The sequence below is a fragment of the Marmota flaviventris genome, chromosome 1, assembly GCF_047511675.1.
Source record: "Marmota flaviventris isolate mMarFla1 chromosome 1, mMarFla1.hap1, whole genome shotgun sequence".
NCBI lineage: Eukaryota > Metazoa > Chordata > Mammalia > Rodentia > Sciuridae > Marmota > Marmota flaviventris.
The window spans coordinates 212,021,659-212,041,980 of record NC_092498.1 but is presented as its reverse complement, the minus strand read 5'-3'; the positions used below and the strand labels follow the sequence as shown (position 1 = coordinate 212,041,980).

General features: G+C 49.5%; 1 protein-coding gene across 7 annotated transcripts in view; it reads right to left on the bottom strand.

The window, feature by feature from the left end:
* Window positions 1-1,818: 1,818 nt before the first annotated feature.
* The window catches only part of Dnmt1 (DNA methyltransferase 1), a 44,952-nt gene continuing 26,448 nt past the window's right edge, over window positions 1,819-20,322 (bottom strand). For 2 of the 7 annotated variants that reach the window (XM_027955253.2, XM_027955255.2), the window contains exons 19-40: window positions 19,808-19,959; window positions 19,389-19,576; window positions 19,106-19,304; window positions 16,524-16,621; window positions 16,187-16,334; window positions 15,144-15,259; window positions 14,781-14,985; window positions 14,569-14,708; window positions 12,534-12,707; window positions 10,091-10,312; window positions 9,246-9,438; window positions 8,377-8,461; window positions 8,002-8,130; window positions 7,572-7,854; window positions 7,196-7,337; window positions 6,119-6,285; window positions 5,570-5,747; window positions 4,915-5,110; window positions 4,236-4,402; window positions 3,920-4,036; window positions 2,685-2,775; window positions 1,819-2,171 (exon numbers count right to left, since the gene is read on the bottom strand). In XM_027955253.2, coding sequence (XP_027811054.2) covers window positions 2,137-2,171; window positions 2,685-2,775; window positions 3,920-4,036; window positions 4,236-4,402; window positions 4,915-5,110; window positions 5,570-5,747; window positions 6,119-6,285; window positions 7,196-7,337; window positions 7,572-7,854; window positions 8,002-8,130; window positions 8,377-8,461; window positions 9,246-9,438; window positions 10,091-10,312; window positions 12,534-12,707; window positions 14,569-14,708; window positions 14,781-14,985; window positions 15,144-15,259; window positions 16,187-16,334; window positions 16,524-16,621; window positions 19,106-19,304; window positions 19,389-19,576; window positions 19,808-19,959 — 3,425 coding nt within the window. In that variant the 3' untranslated portion in view covers window positions 1,819-2,136. The remainder of the gene's footprint in view (window positions 2,172-2,684; window positions 2,776-3,919; window positions 4,037-4,235; window positions 4,403-4,914; window positions 5,111-5,569; window positions 5,748-6,118; window positions 6,286-7,195; window positions 7,338-7,571; window positions 7,855-8,001; window positions 8,131-8,376; window positions 8,462-9,245; window positions 9,439-10,090; window positions 10,313-12,533; window positions 12,708-14,568; window positions 14,709-14,780; window positions 14,986-15,143; window positions 15,260-16,186; window positions 16,335-16,523; window positions 16,622-19,105; window positions 19,305-19,388; window positions 19,577-19,807; window positions 19,960-20,322) is intronic. The other 5 variants (XM_027955256.2, XM_027955258.2, XM_027955257.2 and 2 more) reach the window with 3 other exon arrangements.

The window sequence follows — 20,322 nt, the reverse complement described above, 5'->3', positions numbered from 1 at the left end:
CTGAACAGTCAGATTCCTATAGGAAGAAGGGTGGTTGTCAGGGCCGGGGGAAGGGGAAAAGGGAGTTAATGTTTAGCCTCAGCAACTTAGCAAAATCCAGTCTCAAAACTAAAAATTAAGGGCTGGGGATGTGGCTCAAGCGGTAGTGCGCTCGCCTGGCATGTGTGCGGCCTGGGTTCGATCCTCAGCACCACATACAAACAAAAATGTTGTGTCTGCCGAAAACTAAAAAAAAAAATAAATATAAAAAAAAATTCTCTCTTAAAAAAAAAACAAAACTAAAAATTAAAAACTGGGTGAAGCTCAGTGGAAGAGCATCCCTAGGTTCAACCTCCAGTATCACAAAAATAAAAAGGACTGGGGTACAGGTGAGCAGTAAATACCCAGGGGTTTAATCCCCAGTACTGCAAGAGAAGCAATTTAGTGAGTCCCTGTCTCAAAACAAAAAAAGGACAAGGAATGTGGCTCAATGGTTAAGCACCTCTGGGTTCAATCCCTGGTACCTAAAAAAAAAGGGAAGGTGGTGGTGCAGGGGTTGGGAATAGAGCTCAAGTGGCAGAGAACTTGCTTAGCACACACAAGGCCCTGGGTTTAATGCCCACCTCTGGGGAAATTTAAGTCAACTACAGTGGTGTGCACTTGTGGGACCACCTTAGGAGGATCACTGGAGCTCAGAGCTCCAGAGCAGCCTGGGCAACATAGCAAGACCAAATTAAAAAAAAAAAGCCACTCTGACTATCCACTCTGACTAGAGCAAAAGAAAAGGTGGGTTGAGGAGTCTGCACTGTTGGGGGAGGTGTTAAAGCCTTCCCAGAGGTAGTTAAGTCACCTGTGCTGAAGTAAAAATATCGAAACACTTATATCCAGTGACCCAGGAATCCTTTCTAGATATTTCCCTGGAGACGAGGGAAGAGAATGTACTAGAATGTCAAGTATGGTGAAGTTTTTAGGAGCAGAGAGGGGGAAAGCACGCAATTACTGAAGGAATTTAGTAAGCTTTGCATTCCATCATATTTAGTCCTTTAGTCTTATGATCAGGACATCTGTGACTCATTGAGAGAAAAGCTAGTTGAAGTGCCCCCATGTGGGCCACTTAGAGAAGTAGAGAGATGGTGGGGCCCTTGTTACAACACCCTAGTGGCTCTTGGTTACACGTAGGCAGTGGACACTTCTTGTCTGCATTTAGAATCATACACAGTGATCACTAAAGTTTTGTTCATCTTAGAATTCAGTAGGATTAAGTTAGCTGGGCTTCCTGGATTTTCAGCCAAATGGTTTTAAGCAAACAAAGTTTTTCTGGTTTTGTTTTTTTGATACTGGGGATTTAACCCAGGGGCACTTTACCACTAAGCCACATCTTGCACCACCACCTTTGAGACAGCCTCAGCAATTTAGCGAGACCGAGTTCAAACCTTCAATCCTCCTGCCCCGGCCTCCCAAGAACCAAGGGGCTTTTGTCTGGGGTAGGCAGATTAGGGCTTTGAGAGTGGCTCTGGGGTGACTTCTTGCTGCCCTGTTCACTGCATGGGGTTTTGTATCTTCATGGTCACAAAGTGGCTGGGGATCAACAGGCATCAGTCTGCTCCAGACCGAAGAAGAGCAGAAGGGCCACGGAGAAAGTCAGATCTTAGAAGCCTTTTATGAAAGTCACACTAGCAAGTTCCTTTTGCACCTCATTGGCCAGAAGTGAGCCACAGTCAACTCCACCCCCAGAACACTTGGAGACATGGTGTCACCTTCAGTGCTGAGGAGCCTTTTCCTGTCCAACCTGGGCCAAAAGGCAGCCAGAGCCCTGCATCAATCAGTCACTACCCCAGGTGATTTATAGGAGAGATTTATTTGAAGAAATATTACAACATATAAAAACTACATAAAGTCTTAATTTCCACTTGTACAGTGGTAATTTGATATAATGCATAATAAAAAACTTTTAAAATCCAGAATGCACAAAGAACTGCACAGTTTGATCACTAAGTCATTAGTTCAGCAAACCTCACAGAACAGCTTCATGTCAGCCAAGGCCACAAACACTGTGTACAACACATCTGAACTGACAGATTTAAACATGTTAAAAATACAACATCAGTGCATGTTGGGGATTCCTGGTGCCAGAAACAAGAGTGATGGAGGGTGAAGCTAGTCCTTAGCAGCCACCTCTTCCTTTGCTTTAGCTGAAGGGAAACAAAAGGAAGAATTACCTTGGGAACAGTGTCACACTAAAGCCATATGCAAGCATAAGAATATACTTAGGGCTGAGGGTGCAGCTTCATGGTAGCACACTTGCCCAGCATGCTTGAAGCCTGGGTTCCACCCCAGCCCCATACACACACACACACAAAAAAAAACATCAAGTTGGGAAGAATTAACACCCCGGATGCTAATGGTGGACCCAATGAAGACCTGTCAGTTACAAAGGAAAATTTGGAGGTCATGTTCCCTAGAGTCTGCTCCACTGCTTGGGTTAGCCTAGGAGGGAGGGGCCTGGCAGTATGCCTACCATGTCAGCTCCTGTTCAAAGCCCTGGATGTGAGATCACCAGTCCTCACAGCACCCCTCTGCTGGGTGGATAGTGCTGGTGAATCTCATGAATCCTGGAGCAGAGCTGTATCCAGCTGCCCTCAGGAACAGCCAGAGGGAAGGCAGGCTCAGGAGGAAACCCATCCACCAGCCCCAACCCCGCATACCTGAGGCACTCTCTCGAGCTTTGGCCAACATACAGAGCTTGATCTCCAAGCCAATGGCTTTGGCCAGGGGAGGTGGCACAGCATTACCCACCTGCAGGAAGGAAGAAGGGTGCTGCTTGCTTGGCAGAGCTGGACCAATGCCCTGGAACAGCCTCTACTCAGAACAAGGCATGGTGTGGGGAATGGGACCCTGAGGGCTGGGGCTGGCCTCCTGCCCATGTCCCACATGGGCCCCCAAGGCCTTTCTATCACAATGGCCCTTGGCCTTCCAGTTGGCCCATCCCCCCAACACCCATGTGTCATTAAAAAAAACAAACAAAAAAAACTTAAAAAAAAAAAAAGATTCTTTAAAGTACCAGGGATTGAACTCGGGGCACTCAACCATATCCCCAGCCCTACTTTGTATTTTATTTAGAGACAGGGTCTCACTGAGTTGCGTAGCACCTTGCTTTTGCTGAGGCTGGCTTTGAACTTGTGATCCTCCTGCTTCAAGCTCCCCAGCCCCAGGGATTACAGGCCTGTATCACTGAGCCCGGCCCTTTAAAGGGCTTTAGAAGACTCAAAGCTAGAGAAAGGGAAGCTTGCCAAGACATGCTGTGCTCCCAGTCAAGAGCCTTTGCTTCTGGGAAGCAGATCTGGGGTAAAAGGTGGCTTTTGCTAGGATCCCAGGCCTTAATGGGAGACTTTGGTACTGGGGATTAAACCTAGGGGCGCTTTACCACTGAGCTACAGCCCTGCCCCCCCCCCACTTTTTTTCATTTTGAGTCAGGATCTCACTATATTGCTTAGATCCTTGAACTTGTGATCATCTCCCAAGTCACTGATTGCAGGTATGTCACCTCAGCTCTGCTGGATTCATGAGTCATTACATTGATGGCAATACATCTAAAAGTCACACTACCACCCTAAGAACCCGGTCCATTTGAATCCTTAGTAAAGGTAAGTTTGCCACTGTTCCTTTGGGGTCTCTGAACTTTCCTTTGGGCTGAATCTCAGCCTCAGAGCTACAGATCACATGCACTTGGCGACACAGCCCAATTCGTAAGCTCTCAGTGCCAGCAACAGGGTGACTTGGTTCCATGGTCCCCCTGGGCACTGAGTGCTGAGAACATGTGGCTGACAAGCTCTGGGGCTCAGCCTGTCCTTCGAGGCTGTACAGGGCTCACTCTGGACAGAGGTTCCTTTTCATCTAGGTGGGGCTGCAGCAGTGATGTGTGACCAGGCTGTTCACTGACCTGTCGGTGCCTGTCCAGGATGTTGCCAAACAGCCGGTAGGTGTCAGGGAAGCCCTGGGAGCGGGCACACTCCCGCACACTCACCACGCGGTGCTGCTCGGGGTGAAGCACACGTCCCTGGGGGCAGACAGGCAGGGTACACGGTGGGAAAGGGGGCAAGTCCAGGGCTGGCTCACCAATGTGGGGAGGGGGTGTCCAGTCAGGGCCAGCACACCCACCTCCACCAGTACAGGGTGTGGGAGGCAGGCTAGATCCCGACATGCGCCCCACCCCTCCCAGTGCAAGGCCTGGCTGGATGTCCCTGCCCAGGACCCACCTGCTTGCCCATAGGCTCGGGGTTGGTGACAGTTGTGCTAAAGAAGCCGTCCCACTCAAGCCGTCCGTACAGGCCAGCCCAGTGGTTGTGCCTGTTTCCGGTGTGGGGCAGGCACCAGGGGATGAGGGTGTTAAACTGTCTGGCAGAGGGGTCACAGGCTTTACCTGCTGGAAGAGAAGACTGCAATAAGGACACAGCGGCAGGAAGGAGGGGCAGGAGGGAGGGGGAGGGGCAGGGGCAGGAGGGAGGGGGAGGGGCAGGAGGGAGGCCAGAGGGGGCGCAGAGAAGCTTTGGGTACACGGCAAGCCCCCCGCTGTGCATAGCACTCACCCACTGAGCAGCTGGCAGTCCCACTTGGTGGGCAGAGCCACTTTTTAAAAAAATTTTTTTAGTTGTAGATGGATACAATACCTTTATTTATTTACTTTTTTTTATGTGGGGGCCGGATCGAACCCAGTGCCTCACGCATGCTAGGCAAGCGCTCTGCCACCGAGCCCCAGCCCCAGCCCCACAGCCACTTTGACTTAACACTCCTGGAAACTAATTTTTTGGGGATTCCGACTTGGGCATTGCCTCCTTAAGCTGGAGGCCCTCGCCAAGTATGGGCTTCTGGGGAAGCCCAGCAGCAGTCCCCTCCCCAGCCCCTACTGCAGGGGAGCCATGATCTTTGGGTCCTAACCTTCCACACAGGAGCAGACTCCACGCAGGGCGCCGGAGCTGCTGCGGCCGTTCTTCTTGTCGTGGTAGGTGTAGCGCAGTTTCTTGGCCAGGGTGCCGTCAGTGAGTTGCACCTCAATGTTGGGCAGATCGCGCCAGTCTGAGCCCGGGGCCAGGGGGATGTGACGCATACGGGCGGCCACCAATGCGCTCATGTCCTGAAAGTGCATAAGGAGCCCTGGCTGTCGCCTGGCGTAAGGGGAACCTGAGTATACACTGTGGCTGGGCATCGCTCTGGGCACTGGGAACACCAGTGTGACTGGGAATCTTAGGGGCTCATGTCATGGGGAGGGGCCAAAAAGTTAACCTAACCCCAGCTCAGGAATGACCACAAGAGATGCGGAATAGTGTTTGGGGAGGGCTAGGGAAAGAGTAAGTGAAGGGACAGGGGCAAGCATGACACTGAGTGGATGATACAAGCTTGGATTAGGGGCCAAGAGTGGAGAGGCAGTGGCTATGCATTGGCTGTGAGGACCCCAAGAGGAGGAGAGGGCCTAGGAATAGTCTGTGCTGCCTGGCCAGAGCTCAGCCCATAAGCTGGCTCCTGGAAAGTGACTGTCTGGGATGCGGGGGAGCCAGGCTGTGGCCAATGAGGCACCATCCTGAAAAGCCACTACCTTACAGATGTGGTCCCTGAGGATGGGCTGGTAGTGCGAGCCCCGAAGCTGCCTCTGGAACCAGGACTGAGGCTCCCCGTTATAGGAGATCTCCTGCGCCGAGGCCCCGTTCCGGATCTCAGGGAGGTCCGACATCGTGTCCCGCACCGTGATGGTTCGGAACGGACCTGAGCTCAACCTGCAGCAGAGCAGAGTCGATACTGTTGGGATCACACACTGCTGTCCCCTCGTCATAGCTGCCACCCCTGGCTATTTGCACTGCCTTCTCCAGAGCAGACTGCCCAGCTCAGGTCATTGCTGTCTGGCACAAGGGCAGCCTTCTTTAGCTGGTTGAAGCAGAGAATAGCTGTGGTGTGGCCTCTGCAAGGGGACAAACCTAAGATTGGAGGTGGCACAGAGCAACCTCATGGCAGGCCGTCCATATACTACCGTCTGCCTCCTTGGCTCAGGCCTCTTGACAGACCCAGCAGCCAACCTCTCCAGGTGAAGCCCATAAGCTCATGATGGCCGCCAGCTCTGTGTGGCACAGGGATGAGAGAGGCCCCCTACCTGGTGATGTTGCTGACAAACTTCTTATCATCCACCGCGACACTCAGCTGGCAGGCACGGGGTGCAAACACATGCAGGGGCTCTGGGAACAGGGGGAGTTTCTCTCCAGGGGCCGCAGCCAGGATGATGGCCCGCCTCCGGGTCTGGGCTACACCATACTGACCAGCCTGTGAGTAGGGTCAGACATGCGTGTGGTCAGTGGGGCATCTGACCATGTGGACTCAGGACTGGGGCCCACAGCACCTAACTTTCAGAGGACATAGGACAAAACTCGCCTATAGGATTCCCAATTGACCCTGTGGGTTCCTTTCTAGTAAGGGGAACGGCCCACACAGTGGCCACTGGAGAGGATGAGAAGGAGCTGGTGACTTCAGCCAACTCTTTGGAAAACTGCACGGAACCTCAAGAATAGGTGAGCGCTTTGTCACTTACCTGATGGTGATGGTCATAGGGACAGACTGCTGACCAGGCTTCACTGTTCCCCCTGGTGCTCACTTACTCACGGGGACTGGGGCCCAGTGTCCTCCCACTTTGACAGCTGCTTCATGTTTAGTTATACTCTGTCTGAGCAGAGGTCCATGGAGCAGAGGATTTTCAGCTAAGCCCTGGCCCATGACTATTCCTATCCCTGCTGACAGGCCATTGGGAGCTTCCTGGAGTGTGACCCTCTGTCCTCTGAAGGTTCTGCACACACACACGTATAGAAGGAAAAGCACATGCTAAGGGGAACTCAGCTGGTTCAGGGCTCTACTGTTCTCACATCTCCTTGAAGAAAGGGTGAAGCAGTGTATTCCGGCACTCCATGCTGGCTCGCACCCTCCCTAGGCACTGAGGATGCAGCTCTCAAGAGGATACCAAAAGGTAGCCTTGCTGGGGGCTGGCCATTTTTATATCCAAGTCCTGAGAATGCCATCCAGGGGAGTGCAGGCACAGGTGTCCACCTCCCTAACCCTAGCCATCACTGCAGGGGACCATGCTGCCATCTGTGGCTTGGACAGTGAGCCTATGTACCCTCTTTTCAGACAGGAACAGTAACCCAGGGACCACTGCCCACCCGGCTTGTGTCCAGGAGCCCACCTGCAGCACGCCAAAGGTACACTGGTAGCCCATGCAGACGAGGCAGCGGAGGGTGAGCTTCAGCACCATAGAGCGCTTGAAGGAGACGAAGTTCCTGACGTTCTCCAAAAGGAAGAACCGGGGCCGGTAGTAGTCACAGTAGCTGTGGGGGGCAGGAGAGACCACGGGAGTCACCCATACAGGGACTCGGGAGAGAGCCATCCTACCCGAAGCTGCTTGGGAGTCTTACTGAAGCTGTGCTTCTTAATGTGCTGGCTCCAGCACTGCCTAGGGATTTCCTGGGTGCATAGCCTAGCATGGGGCACATCTGGCACTCCCGTCCCGGTAATGTCTTTGTCCTCAGGGAGTAGGTGACAAAGACTTCCATCTCACTTACCTGAGGAAGGAGACCACTAAGGAGTTTTTGAACTTTGAGTAGGTACGAGAGTTGAAGCGGTTCATGCCGCTAAAGCCTTGGCAGGGGGGCCCGCCACACAGCATCTCCACATCGCCCTTCTGGGGCAGCCTTTGGCCACGGCTGTTGGTCTTCTCCCCGGCCATAACCAGCTTGAGCAGGACATTGCAGTCCTCTGTGAACACCGTGGAGCGGGGGTTGTTCAGCCGGAACGCCTGCGCCGCGGGATCCCACATTTCAATGGCCCACAGAGTCTCGGAGACGCCTGGTGCACACAAGGACAAAAGGCATGCTCTGAAGCCTCCCATAAGAGGCCAGAGCCAGGATGGTGACCAGGGCCAGCAGGGCTTCAGGCTAAAGCTGCTGGATCCAGTCTGACTAGTTCAGAGAAAAGAACAGCCAGAATCCTTACCTGCTTGGTGGAACCCTTCCGACAACCCCCCACAGCCAGAAAACACGTCCAGGGTCCGCAGCTTGGGCAGTTTTATTGCTGTCTCTGGTTCACTCGGCTCAGAGGCCTGAGACTTCGTCTTGCCTTTCCCTAGGGGGAACATGCCACAAATTAAAGCCAACTGACAGAGTCCTACCAGGCTCAACACTTCATCAAAGAGCCTCATTTTGAGTTGTTAACAGCACAGTGTGAGGGAAAGGCAGTGGTTCCGAGTCCGTAAGCGAAACCTACAGTTGGTGCAGCTTAGGGGCAGAGTGCGTGCCCAGCATGCACGAGGCATTGGGGTTTCATTTTTAGTACTGAAGAGAGAAATAAACCCTGCAGATAATGACATACCTTTCCCCTTCCCTTTTCCTTTATTCCCAGGGCTACGGGCATGATTTGGAGGATCTTCAAAGCTTTTGGTCTTTGCATTATAGGCCTGAAAAGGAGAGAACCACAACAGTCAGAAGGAAATGACTTAATCCCTTCCCTGATAGGATACGTAAGTCAGTCTGGCAAAGAGTCACTTAATGTCTCCCCTAAACAGACCCACAGCTAATTAGCCACCAGTATGAGCAGTCTGATTTTTATTTTAGAAACTTTAAAATACATACTTTATCTGGCCAGTGTTAAAACTTTGGCTATGAACATTTGGACTATTCACTCTGAACAGGGAACTGTTACACAAAGGGTCCACCTTCCAATTAGGCCAACAATGCAGGAACCTGGGGAAATGCTAACGTGTGCCGTTTTAAGATAACCCAACATGGAAAAGTCAAGCTTCAATGATGTAAAAGCAAGTAGCTTTATCAGGCTCCTGGATCCTGTCCATGACCACAACTGTCTGTAAGGTAATGTGGGTCTGGCCTGGGCACAGGCACCTGGCTGAAGGGACCAGGTGAGGGACAGCACTGTGTCTCCTGGGAAAGAGGCACCTTTTTCCAACCCACAAAGGCACTGGTTGGGCTACTGAAGGCCACCTAGCAGGCTTGGCTCACAGACCAGTGTTACAGATAGTGCTGTGGAGAATAAAGCTTTGCAAGTAACACCCAAAAGCTCCTGATGAATAGGACTCATAGCACCCAACTACCTGGTTCCTTTCAAAAGTCAAAACCCTACTGCCAGTACTTTTTACGTATAACCTCACAATCAACCGCCTTCCTGAACACACTGCTTTCTCCCAAGTCTGACTCTGATGCCCCTCCAGTGAGCCTGGCCACCACCTCCAAGAAGTAGAAGCGGTCGGGGCCGCCCTCCGAGTACTCCTGCAGGCACTCCGGCAGGTCCTCTCCGTACTCCACGGTGCAGCGGCCCTGCACGGCCTGGAAGTCCACTACGGCCTCCTCGTCACTCCAGTAGAGCAGGTTGATGTCCGCATGGTAGCTCGCTGAGGTGGACTTGTGGGTGTTCTCGGGCCTGTGAGCAGAAGGTGCTTTGTGAAGGATTCTTTTGCTGCAAACTTACAATGAATCAGATGAAAATTCCTCATCTGAAACACCCGAGACAAGAAATGTTTTGGATTTTTTTTTTTTTTAAAGTTTTGAAATAGTTTCCATAATGTAATGGAATCTTGGGACTGGTACCTAAGACTAAACAAATTCATTTGTTTCACTGGGCATGGAGGTGCATGCCTGTAATTTTAGCTTTCAGGAGGCTGAGGCAGGAGGATCTCAAGTTACAGCTAGCCTAAGCAATTTGGCCAAGTTGTCTCAAAGGGAAGAGGATGCAGCTCAGTGCAACCCAGATGCCCTTAGGTTCAATCCCCAGGACAAGGGAAGAAACTTTGTCTCACCGCACCTTATACACAAAGCCTGAGGATTTTTTTTTTTTTTTTGAGGGGTGTGTCGTGGGGGGGGGGGGTCTTACTATGTTGCCCAAGCTGGCCTTGAACTTATAATCCTCCTGCCTCAGCCTCTCAAGTAGATGGGATTAAGGTGTGTGCCAGCATGCCCAGCTTCTACCCAATTCTAACATGGTTTGACCGTACTATGTCAAGCACGACCTGGCTCCAGGTAGCATCTTCTAGAAGAGCCTGCAGCCTCTTGTAGAGGCAAAGACCTCCACTGACCTGTAGAACTTGTTCAGCCTGATCTTGATGTCTGACTCATTGGGCTTGCCATTGGTTTTCTTGGCACAGAAGATCTCTTTTATCCGGCCAATCCGGTAGGGCTCGGGGGCATCCAGGTTGCTGCCTTTGATGTAGTCAGAGTACTTTCGGTAGTGCTCTGGGTATAGATCCTCATCCACAGGCTCCTTCTTTGGGCGTTTCACAGGGCTGGACAGCTTGATGCTGCAGAGCATCAACAATCAGGGACAAATGAGTGTTTAAGCCAAGCAGTGATCAGTTTGGCAGGACTAAGCAGGAACCACCACCATTTCAGGTTCACAGCTTCTCGGCTACTGCAGTAAGGTGCCCTCGGGTCTGCATCAAGACAGACTCTAGTTCAGTTTTAACCACTACACAAAAATTGCTAACTCCCCTCCTGCCTCCCAGGCATGGGGTATTTTGTACTTCTTGGTAAGTGATAAGCTCCAATTAATGAGCACGAGCAGAAGTGACACAGGAGCACTCAGCTACCGTGGGCATGTCCAGCGTGCTTCTCGGGAAGAGACTAGCAACTTCAAGGAGATGGCTCTGACAGCCCAGGGACCGAGTGATCCAACAGCCAAGCCCCTTGGGACAAACATCCCCACCTCCTAAGAGCTCAGAGAAAGTGTTGTGGTGTGCTGATTTGTGGGTGGTCACTACGGCATGACCTATGCCATCCCAACTGAAACACGTGACCTAGAAGCAGTGTTGGAGGCCCAGGGAAGGCACAGGACCTGGTCAACTCCAGTTTGGTCCAACACCCATGGGAAAGCCAGCTGCTATTGCTCTGGACAGCAGCTGTCTCGTCTTCCCCACTAGGTCCCTCTGTCTGCTGGGCTCCCAGGGAGCCTCAGCGCTGTGCTTGGCCTATCTGATGCGTCAGGAGTACCGGGCAGAAAGCACAACAGGGAGGCCACCCCTCCACCCCAGGACAACCAGTGCCTGAGGGGTGACACAGCCGAAAGACACCAAAGCTGGAGGCACCCTGCTTCCTGTATCCCTTAGCTCAGTGACTGAACTAAGGCTGGGGAGCAGGTTCCCAGTAGAACTCTAGGGAAATGAAACTAGAAATCCAGGAATTGAACCAAGTTCAGAAAGTGTTGGTTTTAATTCCAATCATGCGACTCTTGAGACAAGGAAAGGATCACATGTGGGAATTACCTATGGCTTTGACTTCTTCCCTGGAGAGTCTCAACCCTCCTACAGACGAGAGATCTTCTGAAGCAAGGAACTCATGCACACCACACCAGTACCATAAACCAGGTCCTGGGCAAAGCCCCAAACTCAATCCCCAGAGACCCTGCAGGAGAGGTGCACTCTGCCATCATGCAGTGGCAAACAAGAAGAGGCCTTAGGGCTGGTCAGAGCTGGAGAGGGACCCCAGGTGAGTGCAGCACTCTCAGCCTCTTACAAAGTCACAGCTTCACTCTGGTAATTCAGACGTTAAGGTCCCCCAGAGGCTTCTATGCCCTGGGGGCACTCTTTAGAGATCCTTAGGTCACTGGGCTTGTGCCCTTGAAGGGAATTGTGAGACCCAGCTTCTTTCTCTTTTCCTTTTCTGCTTCCTGCCCGTGGAGAGAAGTTGGTTTCACCATGTGCTCCCTACCACTGATGGCCATCCAGCACCCTCAGAGGTCCAAGCAATGGGCTCTGTGGGTCTTGTACTAGAACCTCCACAGCTGAGGCAAAACACACCTTCTCTGTGTGAGTTACCGTATTTCATCACGGTTGTTGCCACCACATTAAAGTATATTCACAGACACGCTGCATCCTAATCTTGCTCTAAGGACAGTTTAGTAATGAATGACTTAAGTCATAGTGACAATGTTAAAATCTTCACATAACAGCTGCACCCCACTTTCTTGTAAGAATATTTGGCATAAAATCTGCAATGAGTGCTGGGATTGTAGCTCAGGGTAGAGCACTTGGCTAGCATGTGTGAGGCACTGGGTATGATTCTCAGATCGCGTATAAACAAATAGTATAAATAAATAGTAAAGTGGCAACCAAGAAGAGGCCTCAGGGATAGTCAGAGCTGGAGAGGGACCCCAGGTGAGTGCATTTGTGATCTTCCTGCCTCAGCCTCCTGAGTAGATTGTGTGATGGTGCATGTCCATAATCCTTAGTCCAACATTATTCTTAAATAAGTCCTTAAAGAGCTGGAGACAGCCTTAAAAATAAACATTGACAACTAGAAGATATTAAAAAAATCTGATGACTGTAGAGTGAAACACGGAGGTCACCTTGGGCATTTTATTACAGTAATAGAAACTCAACTAACTGCTCAGGGGAACTGCAACCTTTCTAATGGACAGCGGTGACCACAGATGCTAAGAGGAGTAATGGGGCAGTGTCTAGTACTGAGGGATGGGGGGGACAGCTATGAGGGATCCATGCCTGGCAAAGATGGGTACTCACTCACTTGAATGTGAAGGCCTCAGGAAGCAGGTACACGCCGTCGCCCACCCTATACAGGATGCCATTCTTGGTGGCAGAGCTGTAGAGAATTTTGCTGTCCAGGTCGACAAGCTGCTCCAGAGCCCTGGGAATTTCTTTCTGCCTCATTTCGGCCAGTCGGGCACAGCTTGCACAGAACCTGCAGTGAAGGCAGAAATGTGGCCATGGACTGACTGGCAGAGACTGTGCAGCCACCACCCCCAGTCTAATCCAGAGACTGGTAATCACGGGGGGAAATCACAGATGGGGACGTCTAAAGGAACTCCTTTCTCATACTTATGGTCACACTTTGAAGGTATTTATTTGGGATCAGAGCCCAGAGAGACACCTTGAGAAAATGACAAGCCAATCCCACTTTTGGGCCATCAATACAGAAACTGGAATATGGTTAACACCACCCGAGTAAGCATGTAAAAGTGGCTCAGTGAGGCGCTCAAACCAGAGGTGCCTCATCCTGCTCTCCCCATAAAGGCTGAAAGGGTGAGAAAAATCCAACAATTTTTTTGATACTGGGCCTCACATGTTAGGCAAGTGCTCTATCACTAAGCTACATTCTCAGCCCTTTCATTTTATTTGTTTCTTGAATTTGTGATCTTCCTGCCTCAGAATCCCGAGTAGATGGGATTACGGACATGCACCATCACACCTAGTCCAACATTAAGGACTTATTTAAGAATAAAGAGCTGGAGACAGCCTTAAAAATAAATATCAAGGGGCCAGATGGGTGGTGTGTGTCTGTAATCCCTATGACTTGGGAGGCTGATGAAGGAGGATCTCAAGTTTGAGGCCAGTCTCAGCAACTTAGGTCTCATTAAATTGCTTAGAGCCTCCTTATCAATAAGAAATAAAAGGGCTGGGGAATGGAGCTCAATGGTAGAACACCCCTGGGTTCAATGCCTAGTATTAAAAAAAAAAAAAAAAAAAAACCACCCCCAAAGGACTGGAGGTATAGCCGGGTGGCAGGGCACATGCTTCCCAAATGCAAAGCCCTGGGTTCCATCTCCAGCACCACATACAAAATTTGAAACAAGTCAAAAAGCCAGCAAACTGATGAGAATGCAGAAAGCTCTAAGCGAGCTCTTCTTGCCTTTGCCCCATCACCTGTACTGCAGTATATGAATGGTCCAATTCGAGACGGTTCAGCTTTGCAATGGTGAAGCAATGTGTGTTCAGTAGAAACTGCACTTCAGATTTTTAACTTTGATTACTCCCTGGGTTAGCCACAGGCAGCATGATCCTCTTGTGATCCGAGAGCCACGTGGTTCTCAGACAACATGACCACAATGGGAAATAACCAATATTTTACAGAGTGCTCTGTTGTGGCAATTCTGGATAGATATAAAAGCAAACTGCCCAAGATAGTCAACAGTTGAGGCACAGCAGCAGCTTTTTGTTCATGTGTGAGAAAAATTAGAAGAAAAGCCCAGGGCACTACTTTTTTTTTTTTTTTTAAATATCCGGCCAAGTGTGGTGGCACACACCCTTAATCCTAGCAACTTGGGAGGCTGAGGCGAAATAGCCAAGTTTGAGGCCAGCCTCAGCAACTCAGCAAGACCCTGTCTCAAAATAAGTATGGAAATGTAGCTCAGTGGTTGAACACAGGGCGCTCTTATCTCCAGAAACAGAAAAGAAAAAAAAATCCCTAGATAGCTACCCACTAGTTAGTATAAAATGTTATAAAAGATCTTGTTTACAGGATAAAATACGCAAGTCACACAAGCTTTGTCCCACACTGAGCAACCTATGAGTAGGAGGACACCTCGGGCTCCTGGGAGGAAAACTCTAAGGTAGCTAGCTGCAGGTCGCCATAAATGTCAAACCTTTCTGGTTGTCAGAAAGGTTTGGTCAGCAAGGAACCCAATGGAGAGGGAGCAAGCCCACCAGAGAGGAGCACCTGGGATACTAGAGGGACTGGCATGGAGTAGGGGGGCAGATATTGTCCTCAAGTAGCAGGACAAGGCCATGGGGAGGGAACCACCAAACCCACTCCTAACACTCACTTGAACTTGTTGTCCTCTGTTGGCTGGGTCTTGGGAGGGGACTCAAATCTTGCATAGTCTTGATCGTACCAGAACTGGTAGAAATAGGTCTTTCCATCATCATGGTCCCCTGGCAGCATGGACTCTGGATCCATACCTCCCTTTGGGGATAGGAATGTGTGTCAGCAACAACCTCCATAGAAAGTAAGGGGTGCAGGGGCAGGGGCACTCACCTCCATCGCCCAGTTTTCCGAGGGAGCTTTATGAATGACCTTGACTTTGCTGTGGATGTAGGAAAGCTGCATGTCCTCACACTCATCCACCAGGAACAGCTCCAGAGGGTCTGATGTGGCCCCAAGGACCGTGTCTGTCCCAGCACAAAACCAGTGAGCGTGGAACATCTGCCCATTGCCGTTGTCCTCCCACAGTGCTGTGACCCTGGAGTCAGAAGACAGGATATGGAGAAAGATCTGACCTACAATCAGAAGCTTAACGGAGTCCCCTGCGGGAACTGGGGGCTTTGGGTTTTACTCTGGTTCAACAGGTACCTCCTACTTGTTTGTGAGTATGCTAAAAACAAGCAGAAGGATACACACCTTGCTAGATACAGAGGTTTTGAGGAGTCATCTGGAATGACAGAGACACAGTCCCCCACCTCCAGGGTTTCCGCGTCAATGCACACCTGACGATAGTAACTCTTCTTCCCATCAGTCTGGAATAAGATGAAGTTCAAATAAGGGTCATCTCCAGGGTCCTTGCTAGGCCTCACCTCTGTGTTCCTCTGGAAATCTTAGACCAAAACATGACTCGGGGCAGGGGATGTGGCTCAGTGACAGAGCACATGCTTAGCATGTGCAAGGCCCTTGGTTCAACCCCCAACACCCCTCAAAAAAAGTTAAAAACATAGGCTAGGGATACAGCTCAGTTGCAGTTGGTAGAGTGCTAACCAAGCATGCAAAGGCCCTGGATTCAATCTCCTAATCCTAGTGGCTCACGAGGCTGTCAGGAGGATTTTGAGTTCAAAGCCAGCCTCAGCAACTTAGTGAGGCACTAAGTTACTCAGAGAGACCCCGTCTCTAAATAAAGTACAAAAAAGGTCTGGGGATGTAATTCAGTGGTTAATGCTCCTGGGTTGAATCCCTAGTACAACAACACCAAAAAAACTAAAACATACTCAATCCCCAGCACCAACACCAAAAAAAAAAAAGTTAAAAATACAACTCATGGGCTGGGGCTGTAGCTCAGTAGCCTTGCACATGTGAAGCACTGGGTTCAATCCTTAGCACCAAGTAAAAATAAACAAAATAAAGGCATGCTGTCCATATACAATTATAAAAAAAAAAAAAAAAAAAAAAAAAAAAAAACTCCTCACAATTTCATTCAAAAATCACGAGCTTGGACTGGGGGTGCAGCTCATAGAACACTTGCCTAAAACACATGAAGCCCTGGGTTGAATTCCTAGCACCACGAGGCTGAGGGTGGAGACAAAGCCCCTCTGGAGCTAGGCCACCACTCCAGCTCCTTATGGAGCACACAGGTTCTTGGCCCCAGGGTCCAGGCTACCATGAGGGAAATTATCAGACCACTTGCTCCTCAGGAGCCCGCGGTAAATCAAAGGAGAGTCTGATCTGAGGATTACCTTGACGGCCTCCCCAACCCAAGAGATCCGATCTTTGTTCTGTTTCTTTTTCTTCCCTTGATGCATTTTTTTGGGTGATGGCACCTCTGGGATGTCGTCGTCAACTTCTTCATCATCATCTGCCTCCTTCATTGCCATATTGGGACACCTGCAAAGTCACTTGTTGTAAGGACCTCTCTATGAGGAGAGTCAAACCAACAGAGGCTGTTGTAGTCTGGGAGCAGGGACCAGTCTGGGATGACCCTAGACATAGGACTCCTGCCTGCTCTACACCAGGCAGGCCCTTCTGCACAGCACACCTGCACCAGCTGCCATGAGAACAGGTGGCCCAACCTACCTCCTCTTTAGACAAGCTTGCTTGCTCCGTCCACTGCCACCAAATTTAACCATGTCCTTACAGGCTTTGCACTTTCCACACTCAGGCTGTTGGCAAACCTGAAAAATATCATTAAAAAGGCAAATGAAGAGCTGGGGCTGGAGCTCAGAGGCAGAGCGCTCTCCTGGCATGCGTGAGGTGCTGGGTTCGATCCTCAGCACCACATAAAAGTTATTATGTCCACCTATAATTAAAAAAAAAAAAAGCAAATGAAGCCAGGCGCCATGGCGCACACCTGTGATCCCAGAGGCTTGGGAGGCTGAGGCAGGAGGATTGTGAGTCCAAAGCCAGCCTCAGCAACAGTGAGGTGCTAAGCAACTCAGTGAGACCCCATCTTTAATACATAAAAGGGCTGAGGGTGTGGCTCAGTGGTCAAGTACTCCACCCCCCCGCAAAAAAAAAAAAAAAGGCAAATCAACTGGCCATAAGGAACCAATCATTTCTGGTGAGTTTGTTTTAAAAAACACATTTAACATTATAGGAGGAATGACAAAAGTTAAAAACAAGATAGCATTCCAGATTAGCAAGGATTATTAAGCAGCCAGACAGGTGGCATGGGAAAGGCACCACTCAGAAGACAAATTGGTAAAACCACCTTGGAGAACAATTTCCAGGTAAGTGCACACCACACCCTGGCCACTCTACCTCCAAGATGACACTCACAGGAGCCTTGCTCAAGGATGTCATTTGTAAAACTGAGAAGCTGCCCATCACTGAGGAATAAGTTGGGATGTTCATAAATGAACTGCAGTGGGCTCTCTACATTTGTGAGTTCCACATCATGGTCCAACCAGCCACAGATTAAAATATTTGGAAAAAAAAAAAAAACCCACACTATAGGGACCTTTTCTTGCCATTACTCCCTAAACAATACAATATAAAAAAACATTTCCAGGTGGGCATAGCGGTACATGTCTGTAATCCCAACTGCTCAGGAGGCTGAGGCAGGAGGATGGCAAGTTCAAACCCAGCCTCAGTAACCTAGGGAGATGCCATCTCAAAAGGGCCAGGCACATAGCACAGCAGGAGAGGCTTGTTGAACAAGCCTGTGTACCATTCCCAGCAGTGCATTTCCATAGTGTTTACATGATATCTGGTACTATAAGTGACCTAGAGTTGATTTAAAGTCCCCACAAAGAGGGACTGGGTTTGTACCTCAGTGGTGCTTGCCTTGCACATGTTGAGGCACTGTGTTCAATCCTCAGCACCAAGTTAAAAAAAAAATATTGTGTCCATCTACAACTAAGTTAAAAATAAAGTGTACAGAGGATATTTGGAGTCTACGTGCATATACTATGCCTTCATATAGGAGACTAAAACATAAGGATTTGTGTTCAAGGGGTGTCTTGGAACCAATACCCCACAGTTAGAGATAGCTGTATGCACACCTGTATCCCAGCAACTCTGCTTCTAAGAGAAACTCACAAGAATTTTTGCTCCAGGATGTTGCTGCAGCATTACAACATTAATGTCATGGAGGAGTCCGTTGAAAACAGTTATGATGAGTTAACTATCTCTCTGTTAACACATCAGTTGCATACAACTGCAGTTATATTACAAGACTTCAAAAGTAATAATCATTGGAATCATGCATGCTAAATAAATAAAAACAAAACAAGAATGGTGAAGATGTGCAAACCCCTGCCGAGGGCTGCTGCTGAGGAAGACAGGCAGAGCTGCGAGCCAGCGTGAAGCATAAGTAGCAGTTCTTTAAAGGCAGAGGTGCAGTAGCTGCCTCAAAGAAACTAAAAAACATTCCAAAGTATGTGCTCTCTGGGCCATAGAATTTCGGGGTTAATTTCTCTACAGTAAATACAGTTGTCTCTTGGTATCTGCAGAATCTGGGACTTGCCCCAAACAGACAAAAACAAAAAGATGTTCAAGTCCCTTATACAAAATGGGTATTTACTTGGAATAAATGTGCATCCTCCCACTTGAAATCATCTCTAGGTGTACAATCCCTAACACAATGGAAGTGCTATGTACAGAATTGTCACCATAATCGCTTAGGGAAAAGCCTGTTTGCATTCAGCTCAGATGCAATCTTTCTGAATACTTTTGATCAGCGATTAGCTCACTACAAGATGTGGAACCCATGAATACAGAGAGACAACTACATGTTAAAAAAAAAAAAAAAAAAAAAAATCAAAGAGGTCTCTTATGACCTCCAATTAAGTTGAATCAAGCACCTACTTTGGCAGGAAGTTTGAGACAGGTGGCTCCTGGGAATGGCCTCTCGTCTATGGGTGGTAGCTGCTACCTCAGTGACCACAGGGAGCCTATAGACTCGCATGAGGAAGTGCAGAAGACCGAAGGCCCCCAGGAGGCCAGGCTCTCCAGTAAGTGAAAGTGGCTTACTGTCATGCTTCAGACTGTTCTACGCAACATTCAGGTTCTCCCTCAGACCACTCTTTCCCCACAATTCTACTGTAGGGGCCACATTTGAGCAGTAAGTCCTGAGGCACAAAGACAGGAGCTGCACAGGGATGTGGCTGGGACTTGGGCCAGCTCAGAGGGACCAGAATGCAGCTCAGGTGGATTACCTCGCAGACTCCACACCGCCGGCGTTTAAAGGCGTTCTCTTTGTCCTCCCTGTCATCCTTTTCAATCTGCTCTGCGAAGAAAGTGTCAAAGATCTGGTAGACTAGTTTGGTGGTGGTGGCTTTTGTGGGTCCTTTATCCTTCTCCTTGGCAGGATGCCTGATGGTCTGACGTCTTTCGGCTCGCCTAAGGGAGAAGCGTCTACCATTTTATGTGACCGGGACACTGGACACAGGAATCTGTCCCGGTCTCAGCTTCTCACTTCAATTCCCGCTACACCCTTACCTTTGTCCCAGGGTGACCCCTGCCAACTTGATGAGGTCTCTCATACAGGGGGTCAGGAAGATGGGCTGCTCGTCACTGTCCTTGGCGTCATCATAACTCTCTACCTGGCTCACCACAAACTGGGCGTGTCGAAGGAGAGAATCCTCTGTGAACCGATTCAAGTTGATTGTAGATGGGGGAACCGTGGTCTTGGAAAAAGATAAGAAAGGCAGATGTTTCCAACTTTTTTTTGTGGTGCAGGGGATGGAAGCCAGGTCCCTGCACACACTAGGTCAGCACTCTAGCCCCAGCCCTGGTATCCTCATAGAGCCAACAGGCTGCTTCTGCTGATTCTGGAAGTGGATGTGAGTGTTCAAGCAACGACCACAGTGGGTGCAAACTGGACTGAACCCAGATGATGCAGACCACAACCCTCTTACCTCAATCTTGTTGATCAGGTCTTCATAGGTCGCATCAGGGTTGCCCTGGAGGAATTCCACTACTATCTTGCTGATGTAGATTTTCTCCTGCATCAGCCCAAATATTGGGGCATACTCTGGGCTGGGTTCCATCAGAATGTATTCGGCAAATGCTGGCAGGAACACATGATTTTGTTAAAAAACAAAATGGAATGATCAAATCAAGGTAATTATCAGCACCTCCATCTCAAACACTTATTATTTCTTTGCAAAGATGTTCTTTTTATTTCATTTGGTTTTCAAGAGATGGGAACCTCGCAATGTTGCCCAAGCTTGGTCTCACTGACCCTTCCTGCTTCAGTCTCCCATGTAGCTCAAACTATAGATGTGTGCCATCATACCTGGAATGTGACATTTAAAAAAGCAGTTTGAACCTGATGGCACTTACACTGGGAAAAGGGCAGTAATACAGTTTAAAAGTCATTCCACATCCAAATAAAAAAGTATAACGTATCAGCTCATCCTAAAGAGGCTTG